At 46.5% G+C, this 24,573-nt stretch overlaps 2 protein-coding genes across 6 annotated transcripts in view; one reads left to right on the plus strand and one right to left on the minus strand.

The window, feature by feature from the left end:
* The window catches only part of EEF1D (eukaryotic translation elongation factor 1 delta), a 29,174-nt gene extending 10,305 nt beyond the window's left edge, over positions 1-18,869 (minus strand). The window contains exons 1-5 of one of the 5 annotated variants that reach the window (XM_075584798.1): positions 12,516-12,599; positions 9,888-10,291; positions 9,042-9,827; positions 7,232-7,361; positions 4,621-4,692 (exon numbers count right to left, since the gene is read on the minus strand). In XM_075584798.1, the coding sequence (XP_075440913.1) occupies positions 4,621-4,692; positions 7,232-7,361; positions 9,042-9,827; positions 9,888-10,291; positions 12,516-12,584 (1,461 nt within the window). In that variant the 5' untranslated portion in view covers positions 12,585-12,599. Of the gene's footprint in view, positions 1-429; positions 508-4,620; positions 4,693-7,231; positions 7,362-9,041; positions 10,292-12,515; positions 12,600-18,713 lie in introns of those variants that run through there. The other 4 variants (XM_075584793.1, XM_075584794.1, XM_075584797.1 and 1 more) reach the window with 4 other exon arrangements.
* A 342-nt stretch (positions 18,870-19,211) lies between these two features.
* TIGD5 (tigger transposable element derived 5) lies at positions 19,212-21,967 on the plus strand. Its single transcript, XM_075584799.1, has one exon. It carries the CDS (start codon positions 19,834-19,836, stop codon positions 21,508-21,510), a length of 1,677 nt encoding a protein of 558 aa, XP_075440914.1. The 5' UTR covers positions 19,212-19,833; the 3' UTR covers positions 21,511-21,967.
* Positions 21,968-24,573: the final 2,606 nt, after the last annotated feature.

Here is a 24,573-nt window from a genome sequence, read left to right on the forward strand (position 1 = left end):
TACTGGTGATACAAAGTGAGAAGCCCAACTTATCTGCCGTTTGCAGGGCCTGTGAAGAACAGCCTAAGGATTCCAATTGTAAAGCGACAGAAGTTGGAATCTCAAGAACTTGAAGCAGAAAATAACTCACAATAAACTTATTTGCTCATTTAGGCGGAAAGTAAGGGCTATTGAGGGCCAACAGCATAATAGTTGACAGAATGCTTTTGCAGTTTCCTTGCCTATCAGGAGAAAGCGTGGTTTGGCGTTAACAGCACAGTCTCTGAAATGGGTGAAGCCAGTTCAAATCTTATTGTCCATATCTTGTGAGTATCCACAAGTCACATTACCACCTTGTGCATCAGGGACCACAAAGCTGTTTGGATCAGCAACTTGCAGTTTCGCATATTCAATTCTACACATATGCATGTGTTTTTAGAATGAACTTACAGTACAAGTACAAGGCCCTGATTGGCTCTGGGGGTGGCCAGGCTGAGCGTCTTTAGGGCTATGCAGGACTGTCCTGAGCTAGAAAGGGGGAGAAATGTGTATTTGTTTAATGGAAGTTCAGCATGGTGGCACAGGGCAGGCACATTACACATGCAGAGGAAGACATGACGGGGAAGAGAATGTACAAGCAAAAGCAAGACAGCATGCAGGGGGACAGAACATGTAAATGGGCACTCAGCAACGCTCACAATACAACTAGAACATGCCCTGCGCTGATCCAATAGCCCCTACAGGAGAAGGCTTGAAACCACTGCTTTAGTGTTTCACAGCTGAAGAAACATGAATAAAATAATCTATTACAAACACGATTACAGCCAAACAAGCTGCAATATGTATTTAGATCAAAGGTCTTCCACACCAACAAATCAAACCCTGACCGGTAAGAGACCCAACTTTACCATGTGGTATCAAACATTTATTTTACATACATTTATTCATATAGTCTTTAAAATATATTATTCTTTCTTATGGAAGACGTGTGTGTGTGTGTGGGGGGGTGGGTGTGTGTGGGTTGGTGTGTGTATGGAGGGGGTGTGGTGGGAGAGGTGTGTGTGGGGTGTATATGTAGTATGTATATATACACAATGGTATTCTCTAATAAAGAATAAGCTAATTTAAAGAATGGGTGGCTTCTAGCATATGAATAAATGTATTTTAAATTCCATATGGGCACTTTTTCTCAGCTCATTAATTTAAACTGATTACAATAACCTTATGGTTAGCCCCAAAACTCACAGCTTGGCCTCCCAAGAGGGATTGGAGATGTGCCTATGATATGTAAAATGTACTTAAATGATATAAAGGATACAGGTGTTTCTCTTGGCAAACACATGCAAGCAATTTTTGCTGTCACTATGAAAACAATTTGTTTGACGTTTCATTTTTGGAAGGAATCAGGGGTAACCCCACCCCTATAAAAGTACACAAAATAAGTCCCATTCAGACACTGAAGAATCAAGTGTCTAAACAAACACTAAGCTCTAAACACTAAGGTCCATAGAAAGAAAAAATCCTAAACCCTCCGGCAGCCAAGAGAATTTATTTGCGTGTTTACAGGACCGATTGTGTCTGTCTCTTATAGCGAGCGACAGTACAGATATGTAGGCCGACTGAAGTTCCCGACCACTGCAGCTTGACAGGGAAACAGACGGGCAATTAACTTATTAAATCTGGGGTTTGTATTCCCATACACATAGGGTTTTCTTATGCAAGCAGACAGGGTTATACAGGGATGAGAGATTGGGGTACTGCCAAAAAATATTGCCAACTGTTATCACCGACTAGGCAAGATAAGATTAGCCAACCTAGAATGTGCTAAAAATACAGACTAAAACATACGCTATTAACCCCCTAATAGCACAAGTGGCCAGCGAGCCATGCTCAACCCATGACCAGACAACGCATGACCCATGACAACCCATGATTAGAAAAGAGGCGTCTAAGAGGGGATATGATAACTATATACAAATATATTCAGGGACAATACAAGGAGCTTTCAAAAGAACTATTCATCCCACGGGCAGTACAAAGGACTCGGGGGCATCCCTTAAGGTTGGAGGAAAGGAAATTTCACCAGCAACAAAGGAAAGGGTTCTTTACAGTAAGGGCAGTTAAAATGTGGAATTCATTACCCATGGAGACTGTGATGGCAGATACAATAGATTTGTTCAAAAAAAGGTTGGACATCTTTTTAGATGGGAAAGGTATACAGGGATATACCAAATAAGTATACATGAGAAGGATGTTGATCCAGGGAGTAATCTGATTAACAATTCTTGGAGTCAGGAAGGAATTAATTTTTACCCTTAATGGGTTTTTTTGTTTGCTTTCCTCTGGATCAATAAGTATAGATATAGGATAAAGTATCTGTTGTCTAAATTTAGCATAGGTTGAACTTGATGGACCTATGTCTTTTTTCAACCTCATCTACTGTGTAACTATGTAACTTGGGCTAAAAAGGGTTTAATATTTGGACACATGAACTTCATGGTTTGTGTTTTATTTGTAGGGTTTTCAGGCATCAAAGGGGTTCACATTCAAAAAGATAACATTGCATTTGTAGCAAAGGGGTTAAACAAATTTCTGCCATAGGGCTTTCCAATAAATCCGGTGACTATCCTATGGAATAAACGTGTGGTGTGATCTCTTACCACTCCACAATGGCAGCCATCTGATGCCAATTTATATGCGTTAACACTTATTTGTGAACTATGCTATTCCAGGCGTCATGTCAATTAGGTGACTCAAGGCGGCCTGAAACAATGTACAGTAATGGCGGCATGTTCCACCAACAAACGGCATCAAACGTGGTAGTTTCAAGGAATCCACACCCCCAAGCCTCTCGAATGCCGAATTATTTTTGTATACTGTGCTTCGCCCTGCAGTTTGGCCCCACTGCTGGGGGCCTGCACGCCGATACTCACTTACTTTTAGCCGCAAATGGATATTTTAAGTAATTCACCCCTGGAAACCCCACAAAAGATAAAGTAGTACTCTTTAAGCAAATAATGCTTAGGGAAAAATATTTTGAAAGGGCCATCTAAATGCTCGCTGCCAATGAACAGTTAGACCAATAAGCAGGAGACGATGGATGGGGCAGGCTCAAACAGTGATATCGCACAAAGGGAAGCAACTGGAGGGAATCCCTTCCACATGTCAGGTTGCAGTGGGGTGGGGGTGACCCCGGATTTACTTCTGTATATATCACAGTCATTGGCTCATTTTGGACCTAGGAGGAAGAGCACCTTTAATTGGCAACAGGTGGTGGGACACATGGGTCAATAATGAACGCGGTTACTAGAAGACTTGCAGGTTGGTGGTTTCATTATGAATGCCAGAGGGGGCAACACATTGGCTGAGACCTAAATATCAAATTCACCTACTTAAACCACAGCTTGCAAGTCACCTAAGAAGCAGATTTCAGGTTTGGCCGAGTGGTGACAGGGAGGAGAGAAAATCTGAAGCATTTAGAAAAAGGCATGGGATGGGAGCACAGTGCAGACAAACACACGGATCCATGTAACAACGTATCCCACAAGCAGAGGCAATGGCATCAACGCAAGACAAATCATTCATGTAAGCACACAGCCACAAGCCCATCACATTTTAAAAAGGCATCCAAAAAAAAAAACACAACAAAAACTAAGTAGCTTTTGGGTTAGTAGTTGAAGCCGTGGAAAGCAGGCAGGACCCGCGCCACGGAGCCTCTACGAGAGATTAGTTTGTACGTTTAAGGGTCCGGATTGTGTGACAGGGAAGGTGCAATTCTGCAGCACACGAGGCAACCGCTTATAATGTTAATAGCAGTACTTTCATTTGAAGGAAGAGGTCCGTCTTCTGCACCATGTGTGGTTAAAGGTGTGCACGGCTTTGCATGTAATGTCATCCCCAAGGAGTAATGTAGGCATTACAGTAAAGAACACAAGGAGGTGGTGTAGGAGTTGTTTGAACAGTGATCATGCACTTCAGCCTTCTACAGCTACGCCAAATTAAAAAGGGCCAGCTACAGAGAATAAAATACATAGGACGGTACATCGTATACTTTTGTATAGCTCCTATAGAACAGGTACACATTTTTAGTCCGAGAAACCTAACATTTAGAAACAGTGTAGCCTGCTTTAAAAATATGAAAGCATTCTCACTGTGGCCAAGAATGAATGGTGTAGTATATACACATCTCTATGTTTATTACATACACTAGATTCTTCCAGCAGAAAACACCTTTAGACTGTATGCGTTTATTTTGCATTGAGGTGCTTCACTGCGCAGAAGTAGCCGAGCCTGAGCGAATGTGCCTCGCAAACTTGTGTTTGATGGAACCTGAAAGCGAAATTCTCTAAAAATGACCAATAGGAATATATCCTGGTCAGTCAATAGCTTTGTTCCCACAACATGTGTTTAAGATTTACAAATGCAGAAATTATAGCAATAGCAGGTCTCTGCAGGAGGTGTTAATACACATTTTATATTTCCCCATCATGCATTTCTCCAGCATTGCTCACAATTAAGCCTTGCCCGTCACTAAAGCGCACGCGCACACACACACCACACGGAATCAGTGTCAGATCTGGGTGATAGACAGGTAAGGATTTTGGTAGCTGGACCTGCTGGTGAGAGCGCTCGGGTACTCACTCCGGCCAGCGATTTCTGGATATTCTCCCTGGCTCTGGCAATGTCTCGGAGGATTGTGCTCGCTCCGTCCTCCTGCAGGCGGTGCACAAAGAACCACACACAGATTTACACGTTACCAGGAAAGAAATAAGGAGGAATCTGCTTTAAATGTAGCGGGTCTACACCTCGCTGGGAGATGGGAGTCACTTCCACAGATCTAAGAATGTACAGTGAGGCTGCCAGTTACAAACTGTAATCTTAACCTGGAAAGACCCGCACCATCTGGGGAAGCAAAGATGGAGGTGCAGGGTCATGGTCCCAAATAAAGAATTGATGTTCCTTCTCTCTCCCCCTCCCCCCCCGTCTGAAATTCTCCAGTAGCTTCCTACATGTGACGTGCATGAGTGAGATAAATATAGTTTAAGCAATACATATGGCAGAAGAGGCTTGCAGAGCAGTACTGAGATTTGGTACACGCAGTCAATGCAATTTGGCCCTGTTTTTAATTCTGCATTTCTTTTTTTTTTTTTAATTCTAAGAAACTGATAATTTGAGCATTCACTGCCCTTTTTATGGGGCAAACAGCAGTCTGGTCAGGTGGAATAGAAATAAAAGGCACTAACTGAATAGGTCTACAGTGGTAGAGGTAAAACTTGATCACAGTGTATTTAGAGTGATTTCTGCTGCTTAGGTAGCATTAAACACATTGAAATAGAAGAAACATATACCCTAGCACATGAAATGGTGTCATAAATAAGAACCACTGTTCTCTAAATACCATTTCATGCGCCAGGGTATGTGTGTTTGTTCTATTTCAAGCAGTCTGGTCAGGGAATTAGTGGTAGAGCAGCTAGAGATGCATACTGTATGCAGCATCTATTAAGAAACTCCAAGTTTTTGCACAGCCGCTGCTCCTGCATTCTGCGTTTGTTTGAGACGGCAGAATTACATGGGACTGGACACAAATGCAAATGTGTTTTTAAAAGTGGAACAGCATCTTTAACCATCTGGGACAATGGAAAAGGGCTTCATGCCTAGCCTTTACCATTAGTACAATTTTTTTTTTAGAAAGGAATTGAATCGGACAAGTGAAACTTTAGAAAACAATACTTTCAGATTCACGCTCCTTTCCTTTTACCAGACAATCTTGCTGTAAATACAGGTCTAGCTTTATGCGCACCAACGCGGTGTTTTTACCGGCTACGGCACTAGAGGGCTCCCCAGAGCACACATACAAAGCATTAGCAAAGGACCAGTTCTGCCGTTATAGTGATGCAGCCAGATAAAAGAAATGCAGAATAAGCAGACACCGCAGAGACTCAGCCCGGGGGATTAACTGGGTGCATATTTGCAGGAAAACTTTACTAGTAAAAATTACAGGTTTAGGCAAGAGGACAGGAATAGGCAAACAAGGCAATGTAAAGATAACATTACATTTGTAATCTTATGGAAATGTAAAGAGAACAGGCTGGCAATGATTATAATGTTTAGACACATTTTGAACTCTCTGCAGAAAGATCTTAGCAGTAGAATTACAAAAAAGTCCACAGATCTAGTTAAACCCACAAAAAAGAACTGTGCTCAAAACTCAGACCCCACACTGGGAATTTAGACGTACATTTTTGTTGGGTATAAAATAAGTATTTAATTGGTCCTTAAATTAATAGTCCGTACACTAGTTTCTAGATGATCCCAAGGCTACTGCCCCAGTGGTCACAGCAGCACGTGCCGGAGCGTGCACCACTTTCGAGGTGCTTTCAGAGTAGTGCTTGAGATCCGACCGGGGGAGGCAGGCGCAGCCATGATGTCACGCGGCTGGTTCGACCTCATTGGACGTACCGCCGCTGTGGCCAATGATCGGCACCGCGTCAAATCTTGTCTTTTGGCCAAGGCGGTCGCGCATTGCGGCTTGTGCGCGCCGACTGGGGCCTGCCCCATAGAGGCCTGTGCCTTGTGTGCAGTGCACACGCCGTCGTGGCCACTGGGGACCTAGCCTTAGAGCCTGGGTCGCTCAGCTGTTCCAGATCCCTCCAAAGGATCCCCACAAAAGAGAAGAGGGGACAAGTGCAACAGATTTTAGTGAAAACATTAAAATCAATAATGGCGCACAATTCTCCCATAGCAAAATGTAACCATTAGCATCTACAAAGTACGAGGTGGAATGTGGTATAAAAGGGTTAATCACCGCTGCCCGATCACTGAACACAATGCCAGGGAGTCTCCTCATCTGGGCCTCGTTCTCACTCTGTGCGCATGCGCGTTCTGCAGTGCAGCCCTGGCTCAAGTCTCATAACGGGGTGACGTCAACAACCTGAAGAGAAGCGTAATGGAGCAGCTTTCACGTGGACGCAGACGGTAGGTAACCTGTTTGCCGGCCAGCGGGGATCATCATTTTTATACCACTTTCCCCATCGTACATTGGAGCTACTGTTACATTTTGATATGGTGAGAGTTGGACGCTATTGCCGAATGAAATATTTGGTCTTAATCAAATCTGGATGCGCTTGCCCCATCTTTTCGCCGTCTAGTTAAACCCGTCGCAGTCACTGATGCTTTCAACGCATTACATGAAGCTCTGGCAGAGGGGTTAATAGCTTCCACAATTTAAAGCTCCCTGCTTGATGAGGTTTACCTGTTGCTGGTTCTGTGCGGCTGGGGTGGAGGACATGTTCAGCTGTTCATAATACTGCCTCTCCGCGTCGTCATACTTGAATTTGTCAAACCAGATGTTATCTGAGCCCATCAAGGTAGCAGCCATTTTTCTAAAAACACAAAATACCAGTTAGGTCATGACTGAACAGAAGCGGCCATTTTAGTGGAACCCGTCTATTCAGCCCCTCAGGGCCAGTAACACATTGTAATGCAGGACCCTCTGCCATTCAAACTTACTGTGTCAGGGGCCGTAAGCTGTAAATACTACGAGGCTTCAGTAAATAACCCTCTAACTGCAGGGACTTACGGTCAATTCAGTAGGTGAACCCAATATATTAATGGTTAGGCAGAAATGCCTTTGTGACCAACTTAAATCTCTAGATTCCAGGTTAGGATGTAACCTGAATGACAGCTTAGAGTAAATTAAAGTTTAAAAAAAAAAAAAAAAAAAAAAAAAGTATCTCTAATTATTATATATATATAAAAAAAAAAAAGAGAAAGTGTAAAAGTTGCATGGATTTCAATGATAGAAAAGTGAATCTTAACCTTGGTATGAATGGTCTGTCAGAGGTGTGGGCACCATCACTTGGTGACTGCTACACTTTAGCCATTTCACACAGATTAGCAGTCTTTATACAGTCCCTACATTACCTTGGCACCATTTTAACCCTTGACTGTTTGTCCCCTTGGGAATCCCCTTCAATCCTGTAAAAGTTTCCCTATTGCACGGAAATGACACCCTGCCACAAACCAGTAATTTTAGTCAATATGTGTGCGTGTTTGTATGTTACATGTTCATTACTCTTGATTCTGTTCAAGTCACTGACCTTCCGGGAGTAATTACAGAACCGCCATGCGGTCGGAAGGTAAAGCAGAATTGCTGGAATCAGTTTAAACCAACAAACCAGTGCTGAAATGTAGCAACTTTATAAACTGAGTTAATCCAATTAATTTTCACAAAGTCTTTTAAAACAAATTTTTTTTTAAAGCAGTTTGAACTCCTAAACGTCAACACGTTGTTGGCACAGACTTCTCAGAACGACAATTTTACAATTGCATGAAGTAGTAGCTCTGCTTTAAGTCAAAGACGCACTGTGCTAGTTGTAAAGATACCAACTCCAGTGCTATGCGTTTCTATCAAGAACCGAACAAGTAGTGAGCAATGGAGTTCTTAACTGTAAAAGAAACTGCAATTAGGAACAAAGGATGGATTTGATTTCTGTAAAATTGAACTGCGTTAAGAGGATTTCACGGGCTACATCTAATGAATGGTGGGCAATTTGCTCGTTGGAAGACCAGTTTAGGTTACTCATTAGTTTGGAACCCCTCATCATACACAAGTAGTTCGTAACAACTGTGCATACGATAATGAACACATTGATTACGGAATAGCACATTTGTGGGCAATTTTACTTAATTGAAGTGGTACCCAGGGCATACTTGGAAGAGGTGATGTTTATATAAAGGTGTCAATGTACATCAAACTGTGGTTAGGTGCCTGAACTCTATTCAGCTACACAAAGAAAAATATCACGCCAAAAGATTCATAGTCGAGCTACTGCTACCACCACTTCATTTATACATGAAAAGGTTAATTTGCTCGTTAAACACTGGTTGTAATAAAGCAATAAGTTCACTATAAAAAGATACCGCGCAAACTATTCTACTCTGCGAATCATGACTGCTTACAAAATTCATTTCCCACCCACACACACCCACATGTCTTGGAGTGAATAGAATGACTTCTCCCGCTAACCCAGTGCTGGTATTCCCAAAGATATAATCCCTACTTAGGGTGGCGTGGCTTGGCATGATGCTTGTACTTTGTTGGCCTGGGGAGCCGGGTAACTGACAACTTAAAATCATTCTCTGTTTTAATGTTCTGCTGTATAGTTGTGGCTTGAGCTTCATAGTATCTTGTCTCTGCTTTATCATATGTAGGTTTATCAAGCCATGCACTCTCGCTATCGCCATGAAGGAAATACACGGGGCAATAAAACAGCCCGCCAGCTTCCTCGGGGATACTGGGAAGTTCTCTCTTTTTGGCAGGAGGCCGCTTTACTACAGACTTGCGATTCCACTTGTCTCGCTTGCCCTTTTTCCCACATTGATAGTTCCAGTGCTGCTGCGGCTCAGTCTTTACAGCAGACTGACTGATGGCAATGTTCTCATAGAAGGATCTTTCTGCCTGGTCGTATAAGGGTTTCTCTAGCCACACCTCTGCTACCAGATCTTGCAGACCTGCCAAGTGAGGCTTTCCATTCACCGTCGGGTCTGCTGAACTTGACACAACAGATGCCAGAGCAGCTCCCCCACCAACTAATGCCACCAGATCGTGAGCAGCTGGAGTAGCTGGAGTAGGTGTGGCACTTCCATACCCCTCATCGGGTGTTCTCTGCATGGAGTTGGTGGCTCCACTTCTATGTGGCACAAGAGGAAGTGCAAGAGAATGTGAAGCAAGTGGCGACACAAATCGTATCACAAACTGGCCTTCAGCATCATCAAAGTTTAATTTATTGACCCAAATTCCGTTATCTACATGGTGGCAAGCTACCATACTGCCATGGCAGCAGTTTCTGATTGCTGGGCCTGTCATAGCATTTCTGGAGTCCACAAAAACTTCTTGCGTCTTCAACTTCTCCATATTAGCGAAAGGTTTGGCCTCCAGTGCCTTGGCCTGGTCAGTGGCCAGCTTTGTATAGTATGCGCATTCAGCATCGTCATACACATACTTCTCAAACCACACCTTATCGGCCAGCAGCCCGGCCAGTGCACAGTCCTCCTCTGGCAGCAGACCTTTGGTTTTAGGTGACCGTCTCCGCCTCTTCTGCTTTTTACCATTTATTTTCTTTTGGTCGACATTCAGAGAATTATCACCAGCATTGTACTGGTTCCCACCGTTTGCAGCTTCCTGCGCTTTACAACCTCCAGCAGTTGTGGCCAACCCAGCCTGTGCCTCATAATTGAGCCCCTCTGCCTCATACGTGTGTTTGTCCACCCAGGTAGGCTCCACTGGGCTCTGGTGCTTCCTAGTCCTCATCTTCACAGGATGGCAGCAGAATTAAACACAAAAAGAAAAACAAAGCTGTAACAGTTATTACAGTATCAGTTAAGGCAAGAGGATTTTTACCCAAGAAGACAGTCTTGGCCAATTCATGAGAATTACCGGGAATAAATCATTAGATTTAATTTAAAAAAGCTACATATTGCATTTAAATCATGTCTTTTACAACCACAATGAATGCTCTTAGTGAACGTAAAGGTAATGGGAACACACTGTATGTAAACTCCTTTTATTTCACGTTTACATCTAATTATCTTCTGCATTTATTGCAGCACTTATTCTGCATTTCTGCTTCATAATTTGTATTATTTTTCTGACTGGCCAAGGAAAGCATGGGGAATCTGCTCGCTTCACCTTTAGATATGGTAAACCATTTCAAAACGTTTTACCTTAAAATCAAATAACTGACAATTTTAATCAGTTTTTTTCTTCACTTTCAATCAACTTCAGTCCCATGTCTCTCGTCAGACCTTTCTGCTGGCAATTTACAGGGGCGGTGTCTCGGGATGAAAGTCAAGTCAAGTAACGACACTAGCACATTTAAAAAGTAAAATTTACCTGATTGACAGGTTTTAAAAGAAAAACCTGTAATTCGTACACAAATGCTTTCAAGGTTTAACAATCAGGTCTTTTGGTGACGACTCTTCAGTCCTCAAAGCCACAGGTACATTGCTGTGTTGGCAAATTAATTTTGATGTCATTAGTCAATTAGATCAACATAAGTAGCAGATACGATTAAATCCAACATACCCAGAGACATGCAGGGCATTGGTTATACACAAGAAACACGTAGCAGTGATTTTAATTATGACATCCTAAGGTAGCACACTATACTAGCTTGTTTAGGAATAAGATGTGGACCGTGCAAGGCTGGAGTTCCCCTTTAGAAGTTCTTCCTTCCTAATGACGTGACGTTCATGTGTTTGTGTGCAGGACTGGTTACCGGCTGTCCCACTTGCAGAGTTAACCACCAGAAGTCAAAACCACAGAACGGTTAAAATCTTACATTTATGTTGCCAAACACCAATGTCTCGGGGTCATAGACATTTAAAGAGATGCTATATTTTGTTTGCAAATGTAGACATGCGAAAGAGGCGAGGCATTTAAAAAACTTTTCACCGGATAACTTCCGACCTTTTTAAATCTAAGGTTTTATTTTAATATTAAAGTTTGTGCAGTTTCGATTTCTCGTGCTGTAATTAAATGGGAAAGAACCCAGGCGGTAGCGGTCACTGAGTTTAAGGTTCGAGCAATGCGATTAGAGAAAGCAGGAGAGCCCTAAATGTAAGGAGTGCTGCAGCTCCTGCACAGAAACACTCCCATTACCTTTAGGTTATACTGTGAGAAACATAGTGGGACGTTACTGAATGCCAATCTTCTCCGTGTTGATTTACAATATATACTTTAACATTTTGTATCCAGGTGCCTTCTCAGGTAAACATTTTAACCCCATCCATGCCAGAGGTCTCAGCAAATGCACTGCAGCGCAATGCTGTACGCTCTAGTAGGGAAAAAGTTAAGATTTCAGCAAATAAGGTTTCCAGATCTCTGCAGCAAAGTGCAAATCAATGTAATAAATCGCATAAAAAGGTGGTTAACATTAATCATGAAAGCAACTGCGAGCATAATAGTTTAACCCCTCCACTGCCAAAGGGGCCTGCAATGCACTGAAGCAATCCGCCCAGACGCCAGGTTACAGGATCCCCAGGCAGCCAAGTAATTAAAGCATAGACTTGCTCTATACATATAATATATACACACATTGGAAACAAGGGGTTCCCCAGCGCTGAACCAGGATACTCCAAGCTACAGGGACACACCGGTTCCATATTCAGTGTGTGAAATTCCTTAAGGGAATCCTTCTCTGGGAAAACCAATATGGCCACTGGGGTCAACCTCACATGCGGCCACCAAAAGAAAGCTGCGATATCGAAAGCGGACATTGCTGCTTCTGATTGGGTGACCCCGCAGTTATGTTCTTTCCTTGGGAGTACTGGCCAATATATATTACTATCTTGTAATTAGAGTGTCCCCAAAACGTTTAAGTGTAACGGTTCAGTGCCCTAGGACCCCCTTGTTTATAGAAGGTAAGAAAATACTTTATTTGGGAGTGGGGGTGCTGCTTTAAGAATGGGAACCTTATTGTGAGCTTTATACTGTATTATTGACATTAGAAAACATGCATATTACACATGAATACCTTTGTTAGGGGTTGCACAATGAATATACCAGTCCCCTCAAAATGAAGGGGTAAGTGGAATCTCTTCATTTTCAAGATCTTGACATCCTCCATAAAATTAAAATACAAAACTAGGGCAGATTAAACGAGTCAAATTTTGATAAGTTTTTAGGTCTTTAAAAAAAAAAGTAAATATGATTTTTACCTCCGGTACCCCAACTGGACAAGTTTCTTACGCTGAATATGTAGGATATAGTGCAGAAAGTAAAAAGTTTCCATTTTAAGCTTTTCCTTTTGACATATCTAACCACATGGTATAAATGTCTAAAGATGTGACTCGGGTGCATGCAATGAATGGCGCACAAGCGTATGAAAAAAGCACCCAAATAAAAAATACAAATGAAGAACACGTATTTAAAGCTGCAGTTCAGTCTTTTTTTTTTTAATTTATTTTTTTACTTCAATAGTTTCATGTGGGCAATCTCTAATTACCTAAAGAACTGTATAGCTGCAGGTCAATTCGTTTTCCATGTATTGATAGGCGAAATTTGGTGACATAATTAGAGATGGCATATGTTTTTCTTCTGCTTCTGTCACTCAGTGGAAGCTCATGAATATTCATAAGCACTCCTGCACTGACATGTGCTAGAGGGAGGGTAGGGCTGACAAAGGGGTGTGCCAGGGCTTGTGACAGGACATGAAGGGGCAGTGCCTTAACAAATGGCTGTTAACATAGAATACAAGAAAATTGGTCTCTCAAATTTGTTTTTTTAAAAACAGAAAATGCTAAAAGTATTGTTTCTTACTACAGAACTGATTTATTAAAAAAAACACACATGCAGGATATTCACTGAACTGCAGCTTTAAAGCAGCAATACTACACACCCCCACCCCCTTCTCTCTCTTATTTGTATATGTAACTTAAGCTGGCAGTCGTTTGGGGCCGTTATAAATTTGTAAAAATCCTGATTGTTTGCCTAACAAAGGCTGCTTGTCAGTGTAACTCAGCAGCGACAATGTATCCTTACATTACTAAGGTAACGTTCTTGTTACACGTTTTGCTGCTTTAATACAGAGACATGTTTGCTCTAAGCTAAAAACAAAAAAACAAACCATACAGTATACTACTACAAACCTGTCTCATTGTCGTATACGTAACATTTCACTTACATTGTAAACTCTTTAGTTCAAAGGGTTTTCCAATGTTCCTATTCACCTTTTTAATAAAACAAAATTCCAACTGTTGAGTTTTTCATTTCCTCCCTTTACATCCAATATTCAGCAAATCTGTTATACCAATGGTAGTAACAGCAGCACCAGAACATCCTGCTAAAAAACTACAGATCCTCACAGCCTGCCCTAACTTATCCTTTCACTGAGTTCATGTCCAGCAAACGGATTTGATTTCTTGACATACAAAAACAAGGATGGAAGGATGAGGGTGACAGGCCTGATCTCCAGTGACATTCATGTTATTATGAATTATAATTATTATTATGTTCTGTGGCCATTATCTCTACTTTTCCCATTCAGGTGAAATTTTCAGGGCAAGGTATCCGACAACAGAAAACATGGTAATATTCTTCAACTCTACAATAGGTTCTCAAAATGAGAATTATAGAGCTTAAAAAGCACGGTGTCTTGTCAAGCAAATATGCCCCAGTGGCCTGAAATTGAAGTGATGCCACGGGACATAGTTATTTGTACCAAGTAATCGACATCTATTTTCGGCTGCATACGTAACTCGCCAGTGCTTTCCCCCCCCCCCCCTGGCATTTAACAGCACCAAATGTAATTAGTTTCCTTTCTGCAATAGATTCCACCAGTGCATTCTCAAGCATATTGTTGCTGACAATATTCAATTATAAAATAGTCAGCAGATTTTCACACCCCCCACACAAGGTCAGGCCTGGGTCACCCTCGGATTAGATTAGGAAACATGGGCACAGAATTATTACACCGTTCTACATTAACCAATGACAACGCAGAAAATTAGAAGCAGACATGCAAAATAGCTAAAGATGCATTCATGCAGACTTTATGGTTGTGGACAGAAATATTACTAGGATGTACTGTAAGGGCATACTCACTATGCACTACTGGAGTATTTAATTCCTACGTCAGCATTAAAGAGAAAAGGCAGGTTAGGACAGATGGCAGATAGCAATATTCAGAATACATACAGCAAGATAAACACTAATAAAAACAGTGGTACAACCCCCCCTAACTAAGAATATTAGCTTTGTGAAGGCCCAAGCAGCGCTGAATGAGAAAGTATACAATCAAACCACACATCAAAAGCGTAATACGTCGGTTAATCCAGGGCCCCGCTGGCAATGAAGGGGTTAAACACAAAACAAGCCAGCCGTCAGTGGGACCAGTCATACACTGTTTTGCACTGTGATACACAATGGCAGAGAAGATGTTAAACCTTTAAAAGTCATCTACAGTAGATTGTTTAAGCAGCCGAAAGCAATGTCCAGTATTACATTGATACTTATGCAAGAGCCTACCGAACTATACAAAACCACGGCATAAATTCTAAATAACTGCATTATGCTACGCTTATAGTGCCGGCAACAAAAAATCAAATTGATGTGACTTCCAGCGATCAAGCAGTCGCTACGTCGCACTTACTATAAGCGCACGCGACAGAGGCAATGCATTTGTTTTGACGCGACGTCGCGTCGCTCTAGCCAGCACTATAAGCGCAGGTAAGGTCATCAATGTTTCAACCTTCCATTACGTAATATGCTGTAAAGATGGACGTTGCTTATTTCATCAGGAAACTTCCCAATTTAGCATGGTCATCATTACTAGGGAGCCTTCTAATTTAACATGCCATGAAGGTAAATAAAACATGGAGAATTCTAGGAAGTATGATAGAGTTTGGGAGCCCTGGGATGCTGGATAGAGGTGCCCTCTCGGAGGATATAGGAGGGCTGAATGTAATGTAAAATATGGTGTTTACCAAATGTTGTATGATATGTAATGTGACTTTATAAGAAATTGGATACAAAATGGTCGTTTCTCCCCCCCTCTATTTTTGTATCCCTCCCGCTCCTATTTTTATGTGTGAAAAATAATAAAATTATGTTAAAAAAACAAAAAAACACCATGGAGAAATCTGTCAGTGTCGAGCCTTTTTTCCTGACTCATTAAAAGCCTATACGCAGCTAAATGACAGTGTTCGGTAATGGAGCGCTTCTGATTGCAAACAGCTTCCCTTTTAGATCAGCCACTAAATGAGTAAACAGAGCCGCAGTATCGAAATGGAGCAAGAAAGTCCGAGCTAGGTTAAACATCTTCCACAACAACAGTCTAAGGCAGGGGTGCTCAAACACCCCCCACCCCCCTCCCCCAACAGGTCATGTTTTCAGCACAGGTGGCTTTATCAGTCCCTGCTTCAGCACTGGTGGCTCCGAGGCACCAGTTGTGCTGAAGCTAGGATATCATGAAAACCTGACTTGTTGGGGGGGCATTGAGGACTGGAATGGAGCAGCCCTGGTCTAAATGAAAGTCAGAGATGTATAACATTTATCAAGATAGTTGAGAGAAAGTATCTAATTTAAAACCACACGTTAAATAAAAAATTAAAATGCCTTATTTTTATTTAAACAGTCACTTCCCTGCGCCGTCTCTGAACATTAGATATTGGGGCACGAAACAGATTAAGAGGAAGGGGCGAGAACACAGGGCAGAATGATCCCCCAAAGGAGCCACCTTCTAAACTGTATGTCACTAGCTGTCCCTAAAGCATTAAAGACTCCCATGGTTGATACTGTAATAAAAACAGCAATTTAACCTCTTTTTTATGATCACAATATATTACAGAACATGAATACACTTCCAAAAACTAGTGCAAACATGCCTCCCTAAAACTTATTTTACGCAGATTGAAATTTAATGGCAGGCGTCTGGGGGAATATATGCAAGTCCGGAGGCCACAAGCTTATCCGCACTAGTTTAGCATGCTAGTAAAGTCCTGGGGATTCTCAGCAGCGACACAAGTAGGGAGCGCAGACATTGTCACACCTGCAGAGTCCTGTACAGTGACAGCACACAAATCGTAACCAATGTAATGATTTGTTATGAAAACTCATTGAACAAGTTGGAAGAATATTAGGAACAGTTCCATTTGGAAGATCACCAGGGAAGTAAAACGAACGTAAACGCATTTAACAGACTGATTTAAATACGATGAGCAAATGACACTTCGCAAAACCAACCCAAACCATCGTGATTGCAGAAAAGAAATGACATTGAAACCCCAAATTCTCAGCACGTGTAGGATAGGGTCACCCAGCACTTAATTACATGAAGGAAAGGATTTGGAGAGTTGTGCAGTCTGCATTAACCCCTCCACTGCCAGAGCAGCACATTACTATGCACTTTAAAGCCGGGTACCCCAATAGCAGGCTGCTGGGGGCTTCCAGACAGAAGCTAAACCTCCTGGGGCAGGTAACTGTTACACACGCCTACAACTCATTTTATGTTTAACTGCAATGTCTTCATATTTAATGTATAACCCTGTTTACCTAATGTAATACCTTTATATATAATGTATAACCCTGTTCACTTATTGAAAATATGTATTTGCAACCATGCATCTGTCATCATAAGGCTGCGCTTAGTGCCGGCGACACGTGCGCTTATAGTATAAGTGACGGCGTGGTAGCGATCGCTGGAAGTCAAGTCAATTTGATTTTTCCAGCAACCGCAGCGTGACGTCACCGGCACTATAAGCGCAGTCTTAGGGCTCGTCCAGGGTGGCACTGAGCGGGCGCACACATTGGACACGTTGCAACAATGTGAGTGTCCTGTGGGCGGGCGCGCCTACTCGGCGCTCATCCGCTTGCGGAGAAGTAAATTTGCATTTACCGGCAAGCACGTTACGTGAGCGGTTCGCACCGATGAGGTCGAACCAGCTCCGTGATGTAGAGGCCGCGCCCCCAGACAGGCGCGCACCTAGCCGGCCAGGAATCGCCCGGCCGAGCAGGGCGCAGCGCTGGAGCACCAGTGCACCTCGACGAGGCCTATCTCTGTGCCCAGGAAATACGTGAAAACGAGAGGTAACTCAATGTATTACTTCCAGGTAAAACATTTGATAAATAAATAAGGACATCAGGAGATGGTGGGAGTTACCACTACCCCTTAACCCTTTGATTGCGAGGCGGGCCAGTGTGGCACTGCTAGACCTGTCTCAGGAATAAAGGGCGGGCCATACACGGGGCCGGGGCTCCTTCCCCCTTAGGAGACCCTCATTAACCCCTGCCCTTTGCACAGCAGGCTCCACACACACGGCAGTGACACACACACACGGCAGTGACACACACACACGGCAGTGACACACACACACACACACGGCAGTGACACACACACACACACACGGCAGTGACACACACACACACACGGCAGTGACACACACACACACACGCAGTGACACACACACACACACGCAGTGACACACACACACACGCAGTGACACACACACACACGCAGTGACACACACACACACGCAGTGACACACACACACACGCAGTGACACACACACACACGCAGTGACACACACACACACACACACGCAGTAACACACACACACACGCAGTAACACACACACACACACACGCAGTAACACACACACACACACACACACACACACACACACACACACGCAGTGACACACACACACGGCAGTTGGCGCTGCGAGCGTCTGGGCCCACCACGTTCACACGGCGGAGGCCAGTGAAGAGACAACGCCTCACCACCAAGCTGCACATCCAACCGAGAGCAGGGTTATCCCTCCCCGCCATGTCCTAGAGGGCCTTCCCGCCCCTTCCCCTGCGGCGCAGTGCTCCCCCCTCCCGGTCAGCACACCCTGCAGCCAAGACCCCCCCTCTCTCCTGGTCAGCACACCCTGCAGCCAGGACTCCCCCTCTCTCCTCCCGGTGAGCACACCCTGCAGCCAGGACTCCCCCTCTCTCCTCCCCCCTCCCGGTCAGCACACCCTGCAGCCAGGACCCCCCCTCTCTCCCGGTCAGCACACCCTGGAGCCAGGACCCCCCCCCCTCTCTCCTCCCGGTCAGCACACCCTGCAGCCAGGACCCCCCCTCTCTCCCGGTCAGCACACCCTGCAGCCAGGACTCCCCCTCCCGGTCAGCACACCCTGCAGCCAGGTATGAAAGGCCCTGCTCCCGCTCCCTGACTCCCGGTACTCACGCAGTACGGCGGTTGAGGGGGCTCGTGCAGGCGGCGCGTGCGGAGAGGTTGGCGGGAGGGGGCTCGTGCAGGCGGCGCGCGCGGAGAGGCTGGAGGTGCTGCTGCTATCAGTGCCGCGTGAGGGAGAGAAGGGGAAGGCGGAGCCACGTGTCGGGACCTCAAGAGGCGGCGCGAGGTACGGGGCGGACCAACTGTGGAATAAGGGAAGGGGGGTACGGCCGCTGTAGCGCTTGCCTTTCAAAACGGCGAACACCCTTCCCGTGTCAATATAACGTTAGTAAATATATCTCTTCCGTTAAAAATGTCTCGGGGGGGGGGGGGATTTTTGTGCTTTTTTTTAAATCGCTGTCACCCCCTTACAAAAAAAGTGGTTTGTTCCACAGCGCTAGTACGGTGTGTCTGCGAGGGAGGAACATGGCGCATGCGCAGTAAGGTAGTGAGGCGGCGGGGGAATGCGTGCGCATGCGCACGACGGCGCCTACAACGCCGGGTGCGTAGGGCGCAGGCGCGGGCAGCCTCGGTCGGAGGGTTTGTCGGTTGTGCGCATGTGCAGGCAACCGCGGTCGGAGGGTTGTCGGTTGTGCGCAGGCGCGGGGCTGGCTGCTCGGGCCCCTCCCTGCCTGGGCAGCTCGGAGTTGGGTGCGGGGAGAGGGGGGGGGGAGTTCCTATACTCAAGACAGGAAACAAAAGGGAGACACAGAACAATATAAACACAGCTGGAGAGCCGGGCACTCCCCCCCCTTCACCCCGCGGTATAAGCCGCAAAGAGCGCCCGGTGATAGCGCTGCAACGCCCGGGGGGCCTGCCTGGGGTGGCATTGCAGTGGCTGGCATCGGGCAGTATCCTGCCCCAGGCACAGGGGTGTTACCAAGACACTGGTGCCCACCTCGAACTGCTTCCTTCATCACCAAGGTGAGCTGGGTGCTGGTGCAAGACAGACACACAGCCCTGGGGGTGACGCCGGGAAGAGGTGCCCAGCTGGCACCTTTTTTACAGACTCCGTTGAACCCGTTCGCTGACCCGGTTTGCACACCTGGCCGGTGGATGCTGAAAACGTCCGACCTACCGCGTGACAACGGGGACTCTGTAAAGGCTGGTGACCCGTGTGCCCTGGCGCGCCATGGCGTGCCAGGGCGAGCAGGTGCTGGCGACGACGCTGGGGGACGCAGAGTGCACGCCCGCTATGGTGAAGATGGCGTTCCGCAAGGCGTACTCCATAAAGGACAAGCTGGAAGCCATCGAGAGGGTGAAGAACGGGGAGAGGCAGGCCAGCGTGTCTAGGGACTTTGGGGTGCCGGGGGGGACGCTGCGGGGCTGGCTTAAGGACGAGCAGAAACTAAGATGGTTCCTTGACCAGCTGGGCGGTGATGTGGGCACACAGCGGAAGAAGATGCGACTGGCCAATGAAGAGGAGATAGACAGGGCCGTGTATACATGGTTTATTACCCTGCGTCAACAAGGCATCCCGTTGTCCGGACCCATTATCCAGGCGCAGGCTGAGGTGTTCGCCAAGCAGATTTACGGGGTGGAGTGCACTTTCAAGGCGAGCCACGGCTGGTTCTGGCGTTGGCAGAAGAGACATGGCATATCCAGCCAGCGGATATATGGTGAATCAGAGGTGAGGCCAGTGGAGATCGACCCTGTTATCATGTACCCGGAGCAGCCAAAACCCCTGGCCAGTGACGGCGGTTACGGGGATGAGCAGATATACAATGCCAATGTTACTGGACTGTACTGGAAGCTGCTGCCAGACCAGACTAACGAAATGAAGCTGGCCAAGCAGCCCAATGGCTACAAGAAAGTGAAGGACCGGGTCACCATTCTGTTGGCTGCCAACCTCACCGGTAGCCACAAGCTGAAGCCACTGGTGGTTGGGAAATTGCAGGATCCGCCCAGCCTTCGCCACCACAACCAGGACAAGTTCCCAGCAGCGTACAGGTATTACAAGAACGCATGGATGACACCGGAGCTGCTGAGGGAGTGGTTTTTTGAGGAGTTTGTACCGGGAGTCAAGCGTTACCTGAGGAGGTGCTATCTTCAACAAAAGGCCGTTCTGTTGGTCAACCAATGTCCTGCAAAACCACCGGAAGAGGAGCTACAGACCCCTGATGGCAACATCAGAGTACTGTTTCTTTCCAAAAACACCAGGAACAAGATTCCTTCTATGGACCAAGGGGTAATCTCCTCCTTCAAGCAGCTTTACAAACGAGAGCTTCTGAAGCTAGTGGTGTCCTGCGACAGCTCCCCATCTGACTTTGTGAGGTCCTTCATGCTCAAAGACATGATCTACCTTGCCGGCCAGTCATGGAACATGATACAGGCCGGGAGCATTGAGAAGTGTTGGCTTTTTGGGCTCAGGGCCGCATTTGAGACCAGCGGCAGTGCGGAGATGGACGGGGAGGAGTACAGCAAGGTCTTCTTGGACTTGACCAACCTCGCAGCCCTGGCCTACAAGCGCATGGCCCCTGAGGATGTTGCAGAGTGGGTGCACTTGGATGACTCCATCCCTGTGATGGAGGAATCCTCAGGGGACGATGTAACTGCAGACTCCATCACCACTTTCATTGTCCCCGGGGACAGCCCAGAAGATGAAGAAGAGGCCAGTGAAGACGAGAGGAACACAGACCCCATCCCGTCTGCGTCAGAGGCTGTCCAAGGGCTGGAGACAGCCTTACGCTGGCTGGAGACCCAAGACCCGCAAGAGGTCGGCCCATTAAAAATAGTGCAACTGCGTTCTTTGATAACCACTGCTCAGCGACTGAAACAAGCACAGTTAGAAACCAGCTCTAAGCAATAGCAGACTGAGCTACCAGGGAATTACACTGAGAAGTTGGCATTATATATTTGCAAGCACATGCATAGGTAGTGTCACGACACAGTATATTCTGCACTAGACTGGAGTAGCATATACATTTTTCGCTCCATGCTGCTGCAGTTGCACTTAGATGGATCATGCGAGGGAGTAAAAACATTCAAGCAAAGTCAACTTTTTGGTTGCCGGAAACTGAAAGGATGCAGTGGGTCAAACCATCGGCTGCTGCAAGCTGGAGTTTTTTGTTAAACAGGCAATGTTTGAAGATGTCTTAGGCTGCGCTTATAGTGCCGGCTACGGATGACATCACCCGTCTCCATAGCCGTTGCGAAAGTTGTCATTTGAGTTTTGGAGACGTCACTGGCTACAAGGGGAGTGACGTCGGGCAAGAGGCAGGCAGAGGGGCGGAGACAAGAGCAAGGGGGAAGGCAGGGGGGCGGAGACGAGAGCAAGGGGGAAGGCAGAGGGGCGGAGACGAGAGCAAGGGGGAAGGCAGAGGGGCGGAGACGAGAGCAAGGGGGAAAGCAGAGGGGCGGAGACGAGAGCAAGGGGGAAGGCAGAGGGGCGGAGACGAGAGCAAGGGGGAAGGCAGAGGGGCGGAGACGAGAGCAAGGGGGAAGGCAGAGGGGCGGAGACGAGAGCAAGGGGGAAGGCAGAGGGGCGGAGACGAGAGCAAGGGGGAAGGCAGAGGGGCGGAGACGAGAGCAAGGGGGAAGGCAGAGGGGCGGAGACGAGAGCAAGGGGGAAGGCAGAGGGGCGGAGACAAAAGCAAGGGGGAAGGCAGAGGGGTGGAGACGAGAGCAAGGGGGAAGGCAGAAACGGAGAGTTGTAATTTCTGTTTGTATGCTGAATTAACTTTTACTTTAAATAACGGGATAATTTACTATTTTAAAGTTGTTAATATAGTGTGTTTCACTTGACAGACACACAATCACACACACACATCCCCCCCTCTCCCTGCTCTCACACACCCCTCTCCCTGCACTCACACCCCCTCTCCCTGCACTCACACCCCCTCTCCCTGCACTCACACCCCCTCTCCCTGCACAAACCCCCTCTCCCTGCACTCACACACCTCCCTCTCCCTGCACACACCCCCCTCTCCCTGCACACACACCCTCTCCCTGCACTCACACACCTCCCTCTCCCTGCACACCCCCCCCTCTCCCTGCACACACACCCCTCTCCCTGTACACACCTCCCTCTCCCTGCACTCACACACCCCCCTCTCCCTGCACTCACACACACATCCCCTTCTCCCTGCACTGACACACCCCTCTCCCTGCATTCACACACACACACACACCCTCTTTCTGCACTCACACCCCCCCTCTTTCTGCACTCACACACACACATCCCCCCTCTTTCTGCACACACACACACACACACACACATCCCCCCTCTTTCTGCACACACACACACACACACACACACACACACACACACACACATCCCCCCTCTTTCTGCACTCACACACACACATCCCCCCTCTTTCTGCACTCACACACACCTCCCCTCTCTCTGCACTCACACACACCCCCCTCTCTATGCACTCACACACATACCCCCGCTCTCTCTGCATTCACACACATCCCCCCCCCCCTCTCTGCACTCACACCCCCCCCCTCTCTCGGCACTCACACACATCCCCCCCCCCTCTCTCTGCACTCACACCCCCCCCTCTCTCGGCACTCACACACACCCCCCCCCCTCTCTGCACTCACACACATCCCCCCACTCTCTCTGCACTCACACACATCCCCCCCTCTCTCTGCACTCACACACATCCCCCCCTCTCTCTGCACTCACACACATCCCCCCCCTCTCCCTGACCTCCCCCCCTCTCCGTGACCTCACACCCCCCCTCTCCCTGCATCAGAAGCTATCTGATTGGTTATAGCCTGTCACATGGTGAGACTGTCGCGGTAAAAATCAAATTCTACTGACTACAGAGACTACTATAAGCGCATGCGGCGGATTCAATGCATTTGTTTTGACGCGATGTTGCGTTGCCGGCACTATAAGAGCAGCCTTAGCCACTGCAGTGCTGGGGTGACCAGCGATACTAAGCATTGCTGGCCATTTTGGCACCGATGGGGCCACTGTGTTTCCGTTTCTAACGCTGGTAGAGTCATCGCCGTTGTTTTGGCGCTGTGCAGCGGCCCCAGCTTCGGTTCCTGTCCTGTTTCTCTCAATCAGAGTGCTGTTGCCGGAGTGGTGAGAAGTCTGAGTATGCTTCACTAATGTTTTTTTTGGGTGAATTTTTACTACAGGGGAATTCACGCAACGGTGAAAAAAACAGCCTAAAACTTTCTTTTGAAGGTTGTAAAAAACAAACAAAAAAAAACTGTACTTTACGTTTTTGTTCAAATTTATGCTTCTACCAACATCCGCCACCTTCACGGGCTCCTCTACCAGTGTAAAGAACTGGTGGTGTGAAAAATGGCCCAGATCCACGGAGGGTGCAAAGTTTTAGCCCGCCTCTACTGCCAGTGCTACAAAAGGCGTGCTAAAGCTTTGCACCGTTTGTAAATCTGGGACAAAGTTCCTTGAGGGGAAATTTTGTTCATGCAACGAAAATGTGCAAACCGGTGCAGAGGTTTCTCACATCTCTGCTACCGACCAGCAAACCGTGCTAACTCCGAGATAACACTACGGGGGGAAGCTCTCTAGCAATGTCTCTCAGCTGCAAAACCGGGGTGAAAGTGGTACCGCAAAGGCAAAATATCCTACTGGTATTTATTCAATGAGAGTTTACATCCTCTCGTGGTTTAGTTGCTTTGTAGCTGGGAGACTCCCCCCACCCCCATTACTTCTAAAGACGTGTGTGTGTGTGTGTGTGTGTGTGTGTGTGTGTGTGTGTGTGTGTGTGTGTGTGTGTGTGTGTGTGTGTGTGTGTGTGTGTGTGTGTGTGTGTGTGTGTGTGTGTGTGTGTGTGTGTGTGTGTGTGTGTGTGTATCTGGTGGGGGACCCGGCTTTGTCCATGCACTATGTATAGGGGTCGGGGAAACATTATAATTCTACCTATAGGTGCAGGTTACCCTGTAT

The sequence above is a fragment of the Ascaphus truei genome, unplaced genomic scaffold (assembly GCF_040206685.1).
Source record: "Ascaphus truei isolate aAscTru1 unplaced genomic scaffold, aAscTru1.hap1 HAP1_SCAFFOLD_749, whole genome shotgun sequence".
In the NCBI taxonomy this organism is placed as follows: domain Eukaryota; kingdom Metazoa; phylum Chordata; class Amphibia; order Anura; family Ascaphidae; genus Ascaphus; species Ascaphus truei.